General features: G+C 46.9%; 1 protein-coding gene and 1 pseudogene across 1 annotated transcript in view; one reads left to right on the top strand and one right to left on the bottom strand.

Annotated features, from left to right (window-relative positions):
- The window catches only part of ADPRHL1 (ADP-ribosylhydrolase like 1), a 101,868-nt gene that overhangs the window by 54,231 nt on the left and 26,257 nt on the right, over nucleotides 1–21,380 (bottom strand). The window contains exon 2 of the mRNA XM_063953115.1: nucleotides 10,753–10,917. Coding sequence (XP_063809185.1) covers nucleotides 10,753–10,917 — 165 coding nt within the window. The remainder of the gene's footprint in view (nucleotides 1–10,752; nucleotides 10,918–21,380) is intronic.
- On the top strand, nucleotides 7,741–7,858 carry LOC135051423 (5S ribosomal RNA; annotated as a pseudogene).

Below are 21,380 nucleotides of genomic sequence, written 5' to 3'. Positions count from 1 at the left end.
TCCAAAGCCTGGCAGCTTGAATTACCTGATTTATCTAATTTTAAGTCTATTTTACCCACTCTCAAGTCGGCTAGGCTACAGGATATTCAAATTTTAAATAGAACTTATGTCTCATGCATTCGACACTACCTGAGGAAGTGGCCAGGTGCCAAAATTGCAGTTTTAAGTAAGAATTTACTGTGATCAAGCTTTTCCTTTGTGAAACGCACGTCAGGTACCTAAGGGTCACGTGGTGTGCACACATGACACTTAGGTCCGTCAGCGGCCGCCGATTGCTGGAGCAGCCGAATACTGCTCTATGAAGCAGCCTCACACAAACGGGGCACACGTGGCTGCATATCATCCAGCGGGATTCCCCCGGCATTAAGGACGTCTGATGCAGGACCCCAGAGGCGTCCTCTCCCCCCTTCTCCTTCACATGAAAACCTACAACTGGTAGCTATAAATCAGCCGACTATGGCTCTAAGTGAGCCATAAGGGAGAGAGGGTGGCCTGCTGCGTCCCTGCTAAACCAACCCCAATATCTCCTCTACTGAAATCATACTCGGAGACAAGATCTGGGATTTAATCATTGGCCACAGTTTTATTAAACATTACCTTATTTACATTTTACATTTTGCAGGGTAGGGTCAGAGAACGGTGGGCAAGGCACAAAACCCTATCAATGCCTATCATTGATTTATGACGGGGCGTGCCACATACCTACGCCGTAGGCCCTCGGCAACGCCCCCACTATGGAGCCATGCTCCTCCTTGATTTATGACGGGGCGTGCCACATACCTACGCCGTAGGCCCTCAGCAACGCCCCCGCTATGGAGCCAGCCCCCACAGATCACTCTGGCCTGGTGCGCAGCCGACGGTCCGCCGCCGACAGCTGGAGCCTGGCGTGCGGCACCTCAACGACGGTGAATCTGCAACCTCAGCTGGCTCCCCTGCTCCACCTGCCTTGCGCACCGCTTCTTCCCGCCACTGAGGTTCTCGGGCCTGCCCGGGTACCGAAAACCCCCCACCCTGCAATCCGCCCTTCCCTAGACTTCCCCTGCCTTTTGCAATGCGTCGTTGAACAAGTCACTGTTAACCTCCGACAGATGCCTCCGTCTGCCCCGAACATGCCCTTGACCTTCTGACTGGGGACCTTTCCTCCCAGTGCCCTCACGCACTTACTGCCACATTGACCGTCTTCCTGATCCTCCCTATGGCAGCCCCCTTTCGCACGCCGCGTCAGGTCAGCCTGGAGATGATGCTAGATCACACGATGCTGGCTGCTTGCCACTGCCCCTTTGCCCATGCTAGGTCAGTGCCAATCCCAATCCTTCTTAACATATCAAGGGACTTCGTGTCCCCCACAACGTTACCTCCCGAATGAATGACTGTTGTGTTGGGCCACTACTCTTGCACAGTGCCCCCCTCTGACCAGGTACCACCCACCTTGCCGGCTGGCACCTTTCCCCTCTATTCCATCAGCGATCAAGAAGCTGCTGGTCCTCCTGGCATGCTGCCTAGCGCTTCCCACTACTTGGCACCACCGCGCTCTCTCCTGCGGGAGTCCCGTTTCCTTCACCCAGGAAGGGGGGGGGCACACACCCCGACTGCCCCGGCCCCAAACCTGCCAGCCCTGCCGCCAGCCCCCTCCTCGCTTGCTGGCACGTGGCTCCCTCGTTCCTCTGTCTGGCTTGGACATACAAACTGGCTAGCCTGTGGGCCCTTATGCCCCTAGCCCGCCTGTTGGCGGCCACCATCATGCCACCTTTTTCCTGGCCAGCTTCTTGGCCAGACAACTGCTTTGGTCCCTGCTGGGCACTCCCTGATTCCTGCATCTCTGCCAGATGCCTGCGCTTCACCTGTCACAAAACTGCCAAACCTGACCAGGTGCCCTGGCTGTTTCTGAACGTGCCTTGCACTGTTCCCGACCATGCTGCCGCAGCTTATCTCCCTGCCCACGCCCGGGCCTAACTCACGAAAAATAGCTAGAAGAGGCAAACCGTTCTATCCTCCTAACATCTGATGCTAACATCAATGGTTGCCCCCTATTGGATCCTGCTGCATTTCCATTAACTTCTGCTAACAACACCAGTAGCACGCTAAATGCAAACCTCAATGGTTACGAACTCTCGGGAACCAGCTGCCTCTCTGCATCTCCGCTGCCAGCAGCCCGTGGGCCATCGCTTCAAAGCAGTTAGTTAGGAAAAACCTTCCTAACCTCCTATTGTATGCCGACATCGATGCTTTGAACCCTCGGATGCTAAAACTGTCTTGGGCCCTCAGTTTCTCTGGTGCGATAGGCACGCTGAATACCTCCAGCATGACCTGTAGTTCGCGCAGCAATTGGCTGTGCTGCAGCTTGTGGCCCTGCCCCCAGGAGATCATCTAGGTGGTGTGCTGTGGCTCTTGACCCTGTGCGCCCCTGCCGGCACCACTGCAGGGAAGAGTTGAATGCTCCGCAGACAGCACCCGAAATGTCGCAGCCCATCGGCAATACATTTTCCCCCGAAAAATTCTCCACCGCAGCTTCGTCCCATGAGACTGAAACTCTCCTGATGCAAAGGGAAGCAGCCTAAAAGGCTGACTCTAAGTCCAGCTTTGCCCTTAGGGCTCCCAATGTCAGGATCCATAACGTGATCGGATCCTGAAATATGATATTGTGTATATACTGTCTGACATGTAGTATCATGCTATTCCCTATGTTATAAATGACATTTCTTAAACTGCATTGTAATTAACATAGAGGACAGTTGTAATTCCCCTTTGCTGGATTGTAAAAGAACAGGATGTTTATTTTTCACCACAGGGGGGGAGCTGTAATGTGGGACAGCTCAGAAAGCCTGATACCTGGCTTCCAGACTCTGCCTCTTCCCAGGGGTTATCACACCTCACAAGAGGAGTATCTGATAAGGCTGCTTCCTGAATGACAGCCATAAAATTGCTGTAGGATGGACAGGAAACCCAATCTCTGAGCTTCAAACACAAATGCTTTTGACTTTCTGAGTGTGTATAACTGGACAAACAGGCTCAACACACTGTGTCTTCAATTCCTCCTGCCTTTGAAAAAGGGTTAAAACTCCCACCAGTAAGGGGGGTTTCTTTCGAGTGGCTAACAAGGCTTAAGACTGACCTGCTCACCCTCCCTTGTGCTCGGACCGTCCTAATGGCCGCCTCACTGGCTGGTACTGCCCTGAGCATAGTTCCTTGCCTAATGCGTCGGTCACCAACGCCCCTTCGGGGTAGGACAGGTGCTGGATGTGCCTGACCTCCCTCCCCAAAGGTGAAATTACCCATCCTGGCAATGGCGGGGCTGCGAATGGCCCCACCGTCCTGCCTAACGCTAGTTCCTTAGCGATTTTCTCGCGTACCGCCCCCAGCTGCCTCCTTACGGACCTTATGTCCCTGGCGCTACTGTTGGCGTGCCTCTCTGGTTATAGGTACCCTAAAACCATCCTTGAAGCCCCCCCCGCAGAGAATTGGCTTCCTTTAAACCTGGGATACCTGGGCAGCCCTGCCAGGCCCATGCCCAACTCCACAGGACTATTCGCTTTTCCTAGGCCCAGCTGGTGTGGGCCCCTTTTGCGGGTGACTACCCCTCTCTCTGTTGCACTCCTTGACGGAGTGGTTCGCGCCACAGAACGTGCATGCGTGCTTGTAGTTGCACTGGGTGCGGATGCGCACATAATGCAGAAAACCCAGCGTCTAATTTCTTGCTTTGCATGCCCTGCCCTGGATTTTTTGTGGCGCTGCGCCCCATTTAGCTACGGCCGCCGCCTGCGCTTTGAGCCAGATGTCTAAGTCTCTAGTGCCAAAGTCAATGGGCTTTATGCCCCACGGCCTTTGCGCTGACCACCTCGTCATATTTTCACCACACCTTTCCCCTGTGTTCCTTGTACACAGGATACATGAAATTGGTGTATTTTAACATGCTCATGGCTGCCTCTGGGTAAACACAGTGTCCCTCAGAGGAAAACCAGGCAAACACAGGTAGAACATACAAACTCCACACAGATATAGCTCTGGCAGTATTGCTAACATTCTGTACATTCCGCACGTTTCCTGGAGTGAACATATATCTATAAAAGCCCCTTTTTCAATCTCCTTTCTAGTCAGAGCCGGCAAATGGGCCGCTACTGATCCGAAAGCGCATACCAGGCCTGCGGTTCCTTGCACAAAGGCTGCCGCCTTATCATGCTGTACCAATCCCGTTTTCCCCCGGTTGCGTCCGCCCCGGGGAAGCTGACACTGTACCTCCTGCACGCTTCCTGGCATAACACACATTTTATGCAAACTGTTATTACTCAACCCCCCTGCTGCGTTGCACAACTCGCTGCATATAATCTGCACATTCTGACAACTATTGGGGTCATACAAACATTATGTAAATCATTATTGTCGACATTGTTCTTACCAATCCCAAGCGCCGCGTCTTCGATCGTTTGTCCCTCCGGGTACTGCGTGTCCTGCGCCAACCCTGGCGCAAGGAGATGACCTCGCCGCTGTCCCTCTGGGTGCTGCGTGTCCTGTGCCGACCCTGGCGCAAGGAGATGACCCCGCCGCTGTCCCTCTGGGTGCTGCGTATCCTGCGCCGAACTTGGCGCAAAGAGATGACCCCGACACATGGGTGTGCTCCGCGTGAACCGTTGGAAGTAGTGGCGCAACGCCGAACAAAGCGTAGCCCGTGCTCTCTCCTCCTTGCCTCTGATCCCTGCTGCTCGGACGCCTCTCGCGATGCTCTCTCCGCGGCGTGATAAACTGCTGCTCGCGATTAGGGTAGCTCCGTTGCGGTGTTGAGTCTGCGCTAATGAAAGCCCTTGCTCCCTGCTCCCGCTGCCTCATGCTCCCCAAACAAGATCTCTGCGAGATGCGATGACGCCTGCCTGTGCCGCTGTATTCTTCCTGATGAACTCGTTTCCTGGCACGGTAAGGTTATTCCAGTCGACCTGCTCGGCTCCCATTCGACCTTGCGTAATGGCGGCTGCTTCTTGCGGGTGAAAGGTAACGGGGTGGTTGATGACGGTGACCATGATCCCTCGCCGCGCGTCATCTGCGTTGACTCTCTACCTCACTGCGATGGCTGCCGACACGTGCTGCCGCTTCCGCTGTGCTGTTGGTCCAACACCCCTGTGGACTACGATGCTGCCTCCACGATACTCGGTCCGCTGCTCCCGCTCCTGATGCCGATACCGCTGCTCCTGCCTCTCCGCGGCTTGTCGTAGCGTGGATCGTGATTTGCGCTGCTCCCCTGCGGTGTCCTGTTCAGCGTGATGAAAACTGCCAATGCGTGCTGCCGCTCCCGTTGCGCTGTGCTGTTGGTCCAACACCTCTTTGGACTACGATGCTGTCCGCTGCCTCCACGATGTTCGGACCGCTGCTCCTGATGCTGGTATCACTGCTCCTGCCTCTCCGCATGCCTGAAACAGCTGCACCATCGATACCCAGCGTTGCCTGCTGTAAGCCCTTGTCGGTGAAAAGTGACGTCCGCTGCTTGCCGCTGGCGATGCTCTCCCATGGGACTGTGACCGATGCCGTCTGCACTGAGAGAAGGGCCTGCATGGTTACGCTGCTCCCGATGTACCTGGCTCCTCTATCCCGGCTTCTGGACCATCTGATTCTGTGGCCGCGGGCATGCCTTCATATCTGGCCGCTAAATCGACCACACCGTGCTGCTGCTCCGTGCTGTTGGGTGCCTCTGCCTCCTTGCCGCTGTAAATTCCCCCTTCCTCTTCTTTGTTCCAGCCGGGGTCTGGCCACCAGGGTCAACTCCCTCTGCCTGAAATCCACTCTGCTCCTGCAGTTGCAGCCTCTTCTCCCTGTGGAAATCTTCGTTCGGTATGACTTCCTCCCCCACCTCCTCCTGGACACTCTGTGGGATAATTTGCTTTCTGCTGGATCTCCCTGGCTCTTTGCTCCCGTGAGACTGGGCTACTGTCGCTGGGAGGGAATGCTGCATCTTTCTGCTGGATCTCCCTGCTGGCTCTCCATGCTTGCGTGCTCCTGCTGCAGCTGGAACCCCTTGCACAACTTGTAGTAAGAGATCTGCTCTGCCTGCTGAGACTACAGGCTACACGTGGCTCTGGGCCTGCTCTTTGTTCTCCAGAGACTGGGCTGCTGGATGCTGCATGCTGCTATCTGTTTGCAGCTCTAGCCTGGAATGCAGCCTCCCCCCCTCTGCCTCAGCCTTTTAACCCCCTCATGGCTCTTCCCTCCCCCTGCTAGCCTACTGGCAGCCCTGCTCTCCTAGGTGTGACGGGGAGGACGGGTATACCTGCCCCCGTCCCTCCCTTTTCCCCGTTTGGCCCACGGCCGCGTGTGCCCCCCCTCTCCCCTATATCGCTGCAGCGCCATTTTGGTGCCTATGCTCCCTAATGAGCGGCTCCTCTTTTCCCTTCCTCTATTGCCTCTTATTGTTAATTATTGGTAAACAGGATTAACCCTGCTAATATTATATGTTAATTAGGCTATGTATAGCCTGCAGTGAAGGGTACAACCTTTTTTTTTTTTGTTACCTTCTGATTGCTCCTGTGATTTATGTACAGGAGAGAATAACATTGTATCATCTTTAAGAAACCGTATCCCTGGGAATGCAACAATTGTAACCGTTCCCAGGACTACTCTGTGAGATTACTACTATATATAAAGTCTGCTTTCCCCTGCCTTTAAGCAATTTATGTTAATATAATAAGTATGAACAGAAGTAATATATACTCAAACTCTTAAGAGTGTCATTTTTGCAGACAGCAGCATATTAAGCATTTAAAATACTCTCACTCAGGAGGGTTCACTACGGCTGGCCGGCGGTCGGGCTCCCGGCGACCAGCATACCGGCGCCCGGAGGCCGACCGCCGGCTTACCGACAGTGTGGTGAGCGCAAATGAGCCCCTTGCGGGCTCGCTGCGCTCGCCACGCTAGGGGCACGGTGGCGCGCTATGCGCGCCACACTATTTTATTCTCCCTCTATGGGGGTCATGGACCCCCACGAGGGAAAATAAGTGTCGGTATGCCGGCTGTCGGGCTCCCGGCGCCGGTATACTGAGCGCCGGGAGCCCGACCGCCGGCATACAGAAGACCACCCCACTCGGGTGTGTACCGCATGGGACAGCAACACAATTATAGCCCTCTGCACTACCTGCAACAAGGCATAAGAGGGTAATTGCTTCAGTCTCATTGCTTGATACCTCCTCTTTCTTTTTTCAGGCTAAGTTGGGGGAACCTACCCTCTCTCATTCCTCGTCCTATACCGGCAGGCAAGATGAGAGACCAGCAGAAGGGAGGATATACCTGTATCTTAGCCACAGTTATTCTCTGCTATACCTTTTCTTTATAATGGAGTAGCAATATTGTATGACCATTCATACAATTTACATTACTAACTGTTAAGATCATAACCGCACACTGGCGACATAGAGGTATGGGAATTTATAATCCTTGTACTTAACTGTATTATCTATTATTTTATATTGTACCTACCGTTTTTTAAGAGAAATTTGTATTTGAGGCACACGTGCCTCATACCTCACAAATACGTGACCTAATTTCAAACAAACTGTCCTGATATATTACATATGGGCTAGAATACCAACTATATCTGAGGCATAAAATACCTCATACCTCACCAATACATGACCTATGATTCAAACAAATTGCCCTGATATATTATATATGGACTAGAATATCAACAAGATTATGGACACTTTTTAATTTTTTATTGTTAAACATAAACAATTAAACCTTCTCTTGATAAACTGTTCACTCAGTCCCTACAATCACACCTTACTCTGTAAGCCCAATCTCATCCGATCTTGGAAGCAAAAGAGTAGTGGGCCTGGTCAGTACTCGGTGAGTGACCACCTGGGAAGACCAGGTATTGTAGGGCGTGAATTTGAACAGGTCACGTATCATAGGGGGGCCATTGCGCAGACGGACCCCAAGCATATTCCTGCATAGTTAAGTCAGGTATTATTACATTAATTATTTATCACATTTTCACATATGATCACACCTTTAAAAAAAAATATACATGTGTTATGTAACACAAATTTTAAGGCATATTGAATAAAAATTAATTATTTTTAAGACAATCATACATTGCTAATTAAGTTTTTGCTTCAGATAAGAGTGCTCCCCACTAGGGTCGTCTTTTCTTCTTCTCAGTACACTTTGGGAGCACCACTGACCGTCAAACTTTCCTTACCAACAAGACATTCTGTCATAGGTACATATTTGACAAAGAATACTCAGAGAAGCGCTACCATTCAACAGCATAAATAAATTTATTATTAAAAAACATATAAAAACTGTCACAATTCAGTGAATAAACCGAATATCCTGTATTATAATTAACTCATGTATTATGTATCAAACAATCATAACACAGATGGTAACAATATATATGCATATAATAGAGACTCCCTGGAAGAAAGATAACCACCTGTTTTCTGGTGGAGACTGCAACAATATTAATTAAATGACCATCCTTATATTAAGCTCCATGCATGGACTAATGAGTCATATAGATTTAATGAGAATTTCTTTCAAAGTCCAGCCACTTTTGAATGATGTAAATGTGGTGTGGTTCTAATTTGACCACCATTTAGTGGAGAGCTTAGGTGCTCGCAGTTAATTACTTCCAACTGAAATTAAGGCTTACTGGGTAGCTCTAATGGACATGCTTCCATATATATTACAATGACTTTAAGCTGTGACCGCTATTTGAAAAGTCCCGTGTATATGGCTTACCCAGACCTTTCCATGGTAAGAAGATTAATTGCAGTCTCCTTAATATTGGTGGGCGCCGGCTGCCCACACTGTTGTACTGCTGTACGTCGATGTCGAGACACTGTTATTGAACCAGATGGAGATCAGGCTTCAAGTGCTGGTGTCGGAGCGTAGCTGTATGTCTGTAAGTCGTACGCTCGTAGCTCCGTCTGCGGGAGCCGCCGAACACCCTTACACACTGATGTGAAGGTGCGGCTGTATGTCCACAAGCCGTGCACTTGTATTCTGTTAGCGGGAGCCGCTGAACACACTCCTTGTGTGTGGATGTTTGATGAGCCCAGGATATCGGATAGATGTCGGGCGGATGCTTGACGCGTTTCTCAGCCTCAAGACAGGGGCTGTTTCATCAGAAGTCTATCCGACTTCATCAAACATCCACACACAAGGAGTGTGTTCAGCGGCTCCCGCTAACAGAATACAAGTGCACGGCTTGTGGACATACAGCCGCACCTTCACATCAGTGTGTAAGGGTGTTCAGCGGCTCCCGCAGACGGAGCTACGAGCGTACGACTTACAGACATACAGCTACGCTCCGACACCAGCACTTGAAGCCTGATCTCCATCTGGTTCAATAACAGCGTCTCGACATCGACGTACAGCAGTACAACAGTGTGGGCAGCCGGCGCCCACCAATATTAAGGAGACTGCAATTAATCTTCTTACCATGGAAAGGTCTGGGTAAGCCATATACACGGGACTTTTCAAATAGCGGTCACAGCTTAAAGTCATTGTAATATATATGGAAGCATGTCCATTAGAGCTACCCAGTAAGCCTTAATTTCAGTTGGAAGTAATTAACTGCGAGCACCTAAGCTCTCCACTAAATGGTGGTCAAATTAGAACCACACCACATTTACATCATTCAAAAGTGGCTGGACTTTGAAAGAAATTCTCATTAAATCTATATGACTCATTAGTCCATGCATGGAGCTTAATATAAGGATGGTCATTTAATTAATATTGTTGCAGTCTCCACCAGAAAACAGGTGGTTATCTTTCTTCCAGGGAGTCTCTATTATATGCATATATATTGTTACCATCTGTGTTATGATTGTTTGATACATAATACATGAGTTAATTATAATACAGGATATTCGGTTTATTCACTGAATTGTGACAGTTTTTATATGTTTTTTAATAATAAATTTATTTATGCTGTTGAATGGTAGCGCTTCTCTGAGTATTCTTTGTTCTGCAACTTTTTTGGTTGAGGATCAGCACCTCAACCTTGGGAAGCTGCAACCAGTACAACAGCATTTATATATATTTTTGGTGTCTGTAGCCATTAAACTAGCGCCCACCCACTTTTCTTCTTTTTTTTACATATTTGACAAATTAAGGGGGACAATACCCCACGAGTGTCAGTTTACCCCTGAAGCAATCATCTATTAACTTTGGAGATCCTGTGCGGCTTTCCCAACTACCTCTTGCTACCGTCCTCCAACTAGTAATGACTTCCCCTGATTATCTCCCATAGACAGTGCTGGGTATACTGATAAACCACTGTATCACCACGACTTATTGCCCCGTGTACTCCACTACCACCAACATATGTATCTCCAGGTGCGTGTTTCATCCTACTGCACACCACCTGCATTTACCCACGTCTGGCTGCATCTGTCTTATACTGCATTAACCTTGTGCTGTCTCACACACTGCTGTACAACCTGGTTAATAAGCCAATCCCTGGTTAAGCTATTCAACATGTGGACTGACCTCCATCAAACAGCGCTGACACCCATAAACACAGGTTCTTGTCAATAGGTAAATCTCACAATCCAGCAGTGAAACAGGGAATGCAGCAGACATCTACTTAGATACATTCTGGAAACATGTAAAAGATTTCTCTCAGATTGAGGTAGAGCTAGCTATGAAATGGGTTATGGTATCATTGCTTAGGCTTTTCTCTCCTGAAGTCTCTATTAGGCAAATGCTTAAAGTACACACATACAGTAATTATATATCTGTTCAGAATTACAATGACTTTGTCACCTTTTTCATTGAATGGGGTATGCCATGCTAGTAAGTAGTTATCCGGTTTTAGATGTGAGCATCCTTCAATGGTTGCTGGGTCTGGTTGACGTCCTTCCAGCTTGTCCACAACATCAACATACTGCTTCACCATGTCCCTGTACAAATCTTCCAAGCACCAGTAATCTGTTATTAAATTAGAAAATATTAATTTATCAATTCAACACTAGAGAAAACAATATCTAGACTGGGTTGGAGTATTCAGCAGCTTTATAGCTTTTCCATCTAAAAGTCCTCCGTGTGTAATGTCCAAAAACTGTAAGAAAGTTGTTTACCCTAGGAAGAATTAGACACCAGGGCAAAATGCATTGAACCTAAGAGACTGACAGCGCAACGGTAGCACTGAGCAAAACAAGCAGGTAGCCAGCTTTCTGGAGCATTTGGACACTACACACAGTGGACTTTAAATAATAATTATCTCCCTCTGGAACAGAACAGTTACTGTATATAGCTGCAGAATCCACCAGCCCAGGCTATATAGGGTGAGTACATAAGTACCATACCAGATAAAATGCCGACTGGATCCCGACTGACGGCATAAGCCCGGCATCTAAATACAGATGGGGTTTAGATCCTGGCGTCAAAATACCAATGCCCAGAATCCCAATCATTCTTTCAGCGGGATGCGCTCGCATCCTGCCATGGAAGGTGGGAGGTTAGGTTTAGGCATTAGAAGGGGGGTTAGGGTTAGGGTGCAGGGACGCGAAGGGTATGGTTAGGTACCGGGGAGGGGGGATTAGGCACTTACAAGGGGAGGTTAGAGTTAGGCACCAAGCAGGGAGGGTTAGGTTTAGGCAGCGGGGAAGGGAGGGTTAGGCACCACTGAGGAGTTTAAGGCACCCACAAGGGAGGGTTAGGGCAGGGGGCAGGGGAGGATTATAGTACTTTCCGGTAGGCTATTGGGATTCTGATGGTCGGGATACTGCTGTCGGTATTGTGACCGCCGGAATCCTGTCCATCGGGATATCATACTAAATCTCCATACCTGCACAATACGATACAAAAGTGCCACCTACCTGGGAGTAGTCAACACCGTTAAGTGCTGCCAGGGGCCTCACTAGATTTAAACCAGAGGAGTATAAATATAACACTATCCTGGAACTCCCCCCTCACCAATCGACGCCTCCTGTACGTTACATGGTTTATGTGGTTGTACTGTTTCACCGTATATACCGGTACTAGCAGTTAAATTACTCTTATAAACATTTGTTGCTTTCATAGATACTGGACAAACTGTACAATATAATTATTAATTAACATCCATTTTTATAATTATGTAGAACTTTTCCTTAATGAATTAATTCTATTAATTTTATAATGCATTTTTGTCCAATTGTTGAGATATACTGTATATCTATTTAATTCATTAAATGTATATAAAGTAATAGCACAGAGAACCCTCTTTACTAACTTCTCTATATGTTCTTTTTAGAAGGTTTGATCTCCCTCTAGATGTTGTTCTCACCAAAGCCTGGGATTTCTTTTTCGCTCTTTCTTCTTCCCTACTGTATCTCTCTCTTTCATCCTGTCTTGGGGGGAGATGTATCAAACCTTGGAGAGAATTAAAGTACCAACCAAACAGATTCTGTCATTTTACAGTATGTGCTAGAAACATGACAGAAGCTGTTTGGTTGATACGTTATCTCTCCAAGATTTGATACATCTCTCCGTATATCTGTTATCAGAACTTGATTTTAGTTTGCAGACTTTGTTTAGGATTACCTTTTTTTCTTTTCACCTGTTTTTTCTTTGTGCATGTGGTCTTTGCTTCCCTGTGTGCCTTTTTCTTTCTTCTGTACTTTTATTATACATTACTGGTTTTGGATAATATGATGTTGCCATTAGTTGATTTACAAAAGTGTTATTGTTTTTACCATGAGGTGGTATCTAATAAGTAAGTATAACAGGAGTGTTTAGAGACTGTAGATGTGTGATGCGCTGAAACTCTCTTGAAGTATTATACAAGGGCGCCGAGATGTATGGTGACCAGGGTCATACAGACTGGCTAAATATGGAAGGTGTGATCACCCCCCTCCCCTCACACACACACACACACACACACACACACACACACACACACACGTTGAGATAATTAGTGCCCACTCCCTAATCGGTGCAAGGGGTGGATCCATGGGGGCGATCAGTGCGAGCAGCAGCAGCATACACTGCTTTGAGCTGGGCTGCGGGGGGTCCGATGAAGCTACTGCCGCTGAGCAGCAGAAGTCTCCTGTCTCGTGCTACTTGATGTACCGTTATTGCATAGGGGATTCGGGGCAATCTGAGCAACCGCTCTGATCTCACTGCTTGCCCCAGGATCCCAAATCAATGCAAAACCTGAGGATCCCGCTGTTGGATCTTGAGGTTTTGCCGCAGATGCTTGTCCCATTGAATTCAGTGGGCTGACAGTCAGCACCTCCCGCACAGAGGACATCACCAGTACCCCCTCACTGCTAACACTAACTGCACCCCCATACAGAGGACACAACCGCCACCCTCGCACTACCGACATCCCCACACAGAGGACACCAGCAGCACCCCTGCACGGAGGACACCACTGGCACCTCCACACAAAGAATGCATGCGCAGTAAAGAAATCACTGGGAAAATGGCCCACCGCACCATTTTCCTGGAGAACTGCGCATGCGCAGTAGAGTCTGAGGCCTCTAGAGCCAGACTACAGCGTGCCGTTAGAGATGTGGGTGTCCAAATGGAGGAGGATGAACACGGGCCTCCTCTCTTAAAGCGCCCCTGGTTACAATAGTGATTCATAGTGACAAATCATGCCATTATAGTGTCACCATCAGGCATTCAGTCTCTATCACCAATCCCAAATAATGCATGTGCAATTACTGTGTGCACAATGCAGTTGTTCAAGGGATGCAAGAGGCGGGTAAAGAATGGGAGTGAATGCTTCTCTTTACTGCTATAAAGGTAAGGGGAAGAGACAATCACTGGAAGGCATTGACATACTGTATATATATATATATATATATATATATATATATATATACTGCTCAAAAAAATAAAGGGAACACTTAAACAACACATCCTAGATCTGAATGAATAAAATATTCTTATTAAGTACTTTGTTCTTTACATAGTTGAATGTGCTGACAACAAAATCACACAAATTATCAATGGAAATCAAATTTATTAACCCATGGAGGTCTGGATTTGGAGTCACACTCAAAATTAAAGTGGAAAAACACACTACAGGCTGATCCAACTTTGATGTAATGTCCTTAAAACAAGTCAAAATGAGGCTCAGTAGTGTCTGTGGCCTCCTCGTCCCTGTATGACCTCCCTACAATGCCTGGGCATGCTCCTGATGAGGTGGCGGATGGTCTCCTGAGGGATCTCCTCCCAGACCTGGACTAAAGCATCCGCCAACTCCTGGGCAGTCTGTGGTGCAACGTGGCATTGGTGGATGGAGCGAGACATGATGTCCCAGATGTGCTCAATTGGATTCAGGTCTGGGGAACGGGCGGGCCAGTCCATAGCATCAATGCCTTCGTCTTGCAGGAACTGCTGACACACTCCAGCCACATGAGGTCTAGCATTGTCTTGCATTAGGAGGAACCCAGGGCCAACCGCACCAGCATATGGTCTCACAAGGGGTCTGAGGATCTCATCTCAGAACCTAATGGCAGTCAGGCTACCTCTGGCGAGCACATGGAGGGCTGTGCGGCCCCCCAAAGAAATGCCACCCCACACCATTACTGACCCACTGCCAAACCGGTCATGCTGGAGGATGTTGCAGGCAGCAGAACGTTCTCCTTGGCGTCTCCAGACTCTGTCATGTCTGTCACATGTGCTCAGTGAGAACCTGCTTTCATCTGTGAAGAGCACAGGGCGCCAGTGGCGAATTTGCCAATCTTGGTGTTCTCTGGCAAATGCCAAACGTCCTGCACGGTGTTGGGCTGTAAGCACAACCCCCACCTGTGGGCGTTGGGCCCTCATACCACCCTCATGGAGTCTGTTTCTGATCGTTTGAGTAGACACATGCACATTTGTGGCTTGCTGGAGGTCATTTTGCAGGGCTCTGGCAGTGCTCCTCCTGTTCCTCCTTGCACAAAGGCGGAGGTAGCGGTCCTGCTGCTGGGTTGTTGCCCTCCTACGGCCTCCTCCATGTCTCCTGATGTACTGGCCTGTCTCCTGGTAGCGCCTCCATGCTCTGGACACTACGCTGACAGACACAGCAAACCTTCTTGCCACAGCTCGCATTGATGTGCCATCCTGGATGAGCTGCACTACCTGAGCCACTTGTGTGGGTTGTAGGGAGGTCATACAGGCACATGGAGGCCACACACACTACTGAGCCTCATTTTGACTTGTTTTAAGGACATTACATGAAAGTTGGATCAGCCTGTAGTGTGTTTTTCCACTTTAATTTTGAAGGTGACTCCAAATCCAGACCTCCATGGGTTAATAAATCTGATTCCCATTGATAATTTTTTGTGTGATTTTGTTGTCAGCACATTCAACTATGTAAAGAACCAAGTATTTAATAAGAATATTTCATTCATTCAGATCTAGGATGTGTTATTTTAGTGTACCCTTTCTTTTTTTGAGCAGTGTATATATATATATATATATATATATATATATATATATATATAGAAATAAAGACTACGGCGCTTAGGTGCGGCTTTGTGTTGTCTATACCTTGAATTTAAAATAACCTTTTGTATAAACAGAGTATAAATAAAGAATAAAAACACTTCTCAATATATTGAGTGAGTGGCAGCTTATAATACATACATATGTGCTTGGCATGCACACATAAGGATTTAAAGGAATTGGTGAAAATAAGCACCCAAGAGTGTAAATTGTATAACAAGGTGAATAAAAATGAAGGTATCAAGAAGGGGTATATTAAAACCAGTTAGAAAAAACTTAACTGAAAACCAGAGAAGCTAAATTCAGGCGATGCTTCTTTGACGCTTAATACATGTTGAAAAAAAGAAAAGCAAACATAGTGTGTACTGTTTTTTTGGAAACAAATATCGAAATATATCACTGGCTAGGAATCATTAGGCTCAATTAGGGAAACAGCATATTCCCAAGTATGCAATCAATATATAGCCTGGGCAGTGTATATATAAAAGATAAAATGATTTAATACACGAAATGACATAATCCCCTTGATGAAGTCCTGTTGATGACGGACGAAACGCGTTGGGACTACCTGCTGACATTTCCTCTCATGGACAGATAAGCCATCTATAATTTTGAATTCTGTACGCATGCATTCCAGACATTTATGGACAGATAAGCTTGATATAATCTTTTATTCTGTACGCATGATATACAGCTATTCATATTTTTATGTATTTTTATGTCATTTCGTGTATTAAATAATTTTATCTTTTATATATACACTGCCCAGGCTATATATTGATTGCATACTTGGGAATATGCTGTTTCTCTAATTGAGCCTAATGATTCCTAGCCAGTGATATATTTCGATATTTGTTTCCAAAAAAACAGTACACACTATGGGGTATATTTACTAAGCTCCCGATTTTGACCGAGATGCCGTTTTTTCTTCAAAGTGTCATTTCGGTAATTTACTAAGCAAAAATCTCGGCAGTGATGAGGGCATTCGTAATATTTTGGAAGTCCTAGGAAAAAATCACAAATCAATACACCATCGGTCAAATACGCCTGCAATTTGGTAGAAATCGGAAATTTACTAAAAAGTGCAAATCACAAACACTGCCGACAATAGCCAAACACTGCCGTGCTGAAATACAATTCGTGAAAAAGTGCTAAAAAAAAACAGATCTGCTTTTTTTCCCCGTGTTTGGATAGGCATGCACGGATCCATGAGATCCGTGCATGTTTATCAGTGGGAAGGGGATGGGAAAGTGTTTTTTTTTTTTTTTTTTAAATGCGTGGGGTCCCCCCCTGCTAAGCAAAACCAGCCTCGGGCTCTTTGAGCCGGTCCTGGTTGCAAAAATATGGGGGGAAAAATGATAGAGGTTCCCCCATATTTCAACAACCAGCACCGGGCTCTGCGCCTGGTCCTGGTTCCAAAAATACGGGGGACAAAAAGCGTAGGGGTCCCCCGTATTTCTGAAACCAGCACCGGGCTCCACTAGCCAGATACATAATGCCACAGCCGGGGGACACTTTTATATAGCTCCCGGCGGCCCTGGCATTACATAACCAACTAGTCACCCCTGGCCGAAGTACCCTGGAGGAGTGGGGACCCCTTCAATCAAGGGGTCCCCCCCCCTCCAGCCACCCAAGGACCAGGGGTGAAGCCCGAGGCTGTCCCCCCCATCCATGGGCTGCGGATGGGAGGCTGATAGCCGTTGTGTAAAAAAATGAATATTGTTTTTAGTAGCAGTACTACAAGTCCCAGCAAGCCTCCCCCGCAAGCTGGTACTTGGAGAACCACAAGTACCAGCATGCGGAGGAAAACTGGGCCCGCTGGTACCTGTAGTACTACTACTAAAAAAATACCCCAATAAAAACATAAGACACACACCTTGAAAGTATAACTTTAATACATACATACACACCTCCATATACACATACTTACCTTATGTTCACACGAGGGTCGGTCCTCTTCTCCATGTAGAATCCATGGTGTACCTGTGGAAAAAATTATACTCACATACTCCAGTGTAGAAGCATCTTCTTCTTGTAATCCATTTGTAATCCAGGTACTTGTCAAAATAAAAAAACGGACACCCGACCTCGCACTGAAAGGGGCCCCATGTTTTCACATGGGACCCCTTTCCCCGAATGCCAGAAACCCCCTCTGACTTATGTCTAAGAGGGTTCCATCAGCCAATCAGGGAGCGCCACGTTGTGGCACCCTCCTGATCGGCTGTGTGCTCCTGTACTGTATGACAGGCGGCACACGGCAGTGTTACAATGTAGCGCCTATGCGCTCCATTGTAAACAATGGTGGGAACTTTGTGGTCAGCGGTGAGGTTACTTTCGGTCACCCGCTGACCACAAAGTTCCTACCATTGGTTATAATGGAGCGCATAGGCGCTACATTGTAACACTGCTGTGTGCCGCCTGTCATACAGTACAGGAGCACACAGCCGATCAGGAGGGTGCCACAACGTGGCGCTCGCTGATTGGCTGATGGAACCCTCTTAGACATAAGTCAGAGGGGGTTTCTGGCATTCGGGGAAAGGGGTCCCATGTGAAAACATGGGGCCCCTCTCAGTGCGAGGTCGGGTGTCCATTTTTTTATTTTGACAAGTACCTGGATTACAAATGGATTACAAGAAGAAGATGCTTCTACACTGGAGTATGTGAGTATAATTTTTTCCACAGGTACACCATGGATTCTACATGGAGAAGAGGACCGACCCTCGTGTGAACATAAGGTAAGTATGTGTATATGGAGGTGTGTATGTATGTATTAAAGTTATACTTTCAAGGTGTGTGTCTTATGTTTTTATTGGGGTATTTTTTTAGTAGTAGTACTACAGGTACCAGCGGGCCCAGTTTTCCTCCGCATGCTGGTACTTGTGGTTCTCCAAGTACCAGCTTGCGGGGGAGGCTTGCTGGGACTTGTAGTACTGCTACTAAAAACAATATTAATTTTTTTACACAACGGCTATCAGCCTCCCATCCGCAGCCCATGGATGGGGGGGGGGCAGCCTCGGGCTTCACCCCTGGTCCTTGGGTGGCTGGAGGGGGGGGACCCCTTGATTGAAGGGGTCTCCACTCCTCCAGGGTACCCCGGCCAGGGGTGACTAGTTGGTTATGTAATGCCAGGGCCGCCGGGAGCTATATAAAAGTGTCCCCCGGCTGTGGCATTATGTATCTGGCTAGTGGAGCCCGGTGCTGGTTTCAGAAATACGGGGGACCCCTACGCTTTTTGTCCCCCGTATTTTTGGAACCAGGACCAGGCGCAGAGCCCGGTGCTGGTTGTTGAAATATGGGGGAACCTCTATAATTTTTTTCCCCATATTTTTGCAACCAGGGCCGGCTCAAAGAGCCCGAGGCTGGTTTTGCTTAGGAGGGGGGACCCCACGCATTTTTTTATTTTTATTTAACACTGATTTTTATTTTAAAAAAAGTGCACAATGAAGCCCAGCACGGATCTCTCAGATCCGGCCGAGATTCATTGTCTTAAAGTCGGCAGTGTTTTACAAGTCACTCACGTAAAACACTGCCAAAAAAAACGAATGACATCGACATCGGAAAAACGGAAAATGCAGAATACGACAGCTTAGTAAATTAGCCGTAATAAATTCAAAAAGTTGCAAATTTACACTTGCGATGTCATTCGTGATTGAACTTTGACCTCAAACCGGAATATACGAATCTTAGTAAATTTACCCCTATGTTTGCTTTTCTTTTTTTTCAACATGTATTAAGCGTCAAAGAAGCATCGCCTGAATTTAGCTTCTCTGGTTTTCAGTTAAGTTTTTTCTAACTGGTTTTAATATACCCCTTCTTGATACCTTCATTTTTATTCACCTTGTTATACAATTTACACTCTTGGGCGCTTATTTTCACCAATTCCTTTATATATATATATATATATATATATATATATTAAGCAGCGCGAGAGTTATTGGATCTACACCCTGGACACTGTCGCCCCCAAGGGTATGAATGAATATAACCCATTGAATTACTTTATCAAACGGTAAATATATTTGGGGTTGCATCTGACGTGTATATCACCTCACTAGCCATGTCTAGAAGTTATATTTCGGCACCCCAATGGGGGTTCCCATTACACTTATGTTGATGTGGTTATTGTTCATGTATTTAGATTGGTTGAAGGTGTCCTTGTTATTAGGGGATCTTCAATCAAGTGTTATGATCCTCCCTGAAGACTTTTGTCCATCAGGAAGGATTTTGTGGTCCTGCCACTGGTCTTATCTTCAAGGAATATTTCAAATGTTATTTAAGTGATCTAAAATCTGCATGTGGATATGTTTTACCACTCATGTATTGATTTGTACATTTATTTTTACATTGTTTTATGTTATATTGAATGTACCATCTTTGTGTCACACCCCACAGTGAAATATGTATGGATTGAAATGTATTAATGATTTGGGGATGTTTTGTTCATTATGGGGTTAATGTTTTGACAGCAGGTTTTTCATACATATTCGTGGGGGTGAAATTTTGTTTTGTTGAAAGACACTATTTTTTTATGTGATGTATGGTTATCTGACTACATGCATGAATTGTTCCATGTAAAATTTAGGATTATGTAATGATTACTATGTATCTAATATCAACTTGAAATGTTAACCCTTTGAAGTATAGGACACAGTGGGGGCAGGATCGACGTAGGGTGCGTCCCACGCTAAGTCCTCAGGTCCTATTGTTGCATGATGTCTGAACACTTAATATGAGGTTTATCTATATCTGTCATTCTTCTTTAGAACCATTTTTTACCATTAATAAACCTTTATTACTATTGAGAGCTATTAGAGCGTACACCTAGTTAAGCCCAGTGGGTATATTGCCAGTGAGCCTTGTAGTAGTGTGGACTTTGTCCATTAGGTTCCGTTTTGGCTGTTGTGGTTTTACCCCGTGAATGTAGTACATTGTGACATTGAGTACTCCACTAGCGTGATCCGATGCGTCTCACCTGTTTGTGGTGGAACGCACTACACGCTTCCGGTCTGTGGAACGCATGACGCGTCCCGGTTCGAGTCAGCGGAGGCGATTCCGGTCCGTGGAACGCAGGGCGCGTCCCGGACCGCGGCGTTTGGTGGCTGAGCCTGGTGTGCGGGAGGGCTGCAGGCTGGAGGGATGGCAACTTGGTTTGGAGGTAGGGGAGATTAGTCATGGTTCTAAGTGTATTGATTGTATGATATATACTGTGAACAGGAAGTGATGTTGTTTCTACTTCCGGGTGCCCGGGGTTATAACCCCCGGCGCTGAGACAGTGTTTGTGGAGCCATGTGCAGTGTGACAGCATGATATCGGCCATGTGAGTATTTGCACTTCAGTGTTTATCACTATTGTTTAAAGGTTACTCTCCAGGTGGTTGACGGTAAATATGTATTGTTTTATACTCTAGTGATCTGTCTGACCTATTGGAAACAATTAAATAGATTGCTTGGATACAGATGTATATTGGAAAGATCACCTGGACCTAGTGAGTAGTTAGAGGTTGTGATATCTGTGTACTGTTTTATTGTATATTTATATTTGTATAGTCAATGGCGTTGCTCCCCTTTTGTCTACAGGGAGAGCCGATCACATTAAGAAGTAACAAGTTGATAAATGTGGAGGCACGGCTACCAGAGTATGTGATTACTTGTGTAAAAATTTTTTTTTTGAGTTGTACTAAGTGCTGTCCCTTTCCCTATATCTCTGATATTCTGTATATATTGATTTTAGATGCACTTGGGTCGCCCACCTGTTGATTGGACAGGTGTTATTTGGACATCTCCCAAAGAGATTGGTTTATGTAAGCCCTTTAGTCTGTTGACTCCACATGGGTGGTCACTGGAGTATGTTTGTATTTACCCACTGGGCCTAAGGTGTATTGGATGAGTGCACTATGAGTGTGCTTTGAAATAAAGAAGTATTAATGTTGCAACAATGGGGCCTGGGAGGCACTGAGTGTGTTTTTATGT

Source organism: Pseudophryne corroboree, chromosome 2 (assembly GCF_028390025.1).
Source record: "Pseudophryne corroboree isolate aPseCor3 chromosome 2, aPseCor3.hap2, whole genome shotgun sequence".
Taxonomy (NCBI): Eukaryota; Metazoa; Chordata; class Amphibia; order Anura; family Myobatrachidae; genus Pseudophryne; species Pseudophryne corroboree.
Note: the sequence above shows the minus strand (reverse complement) of the source record. Positions and strands in the feature narration are given on the sequence as shown.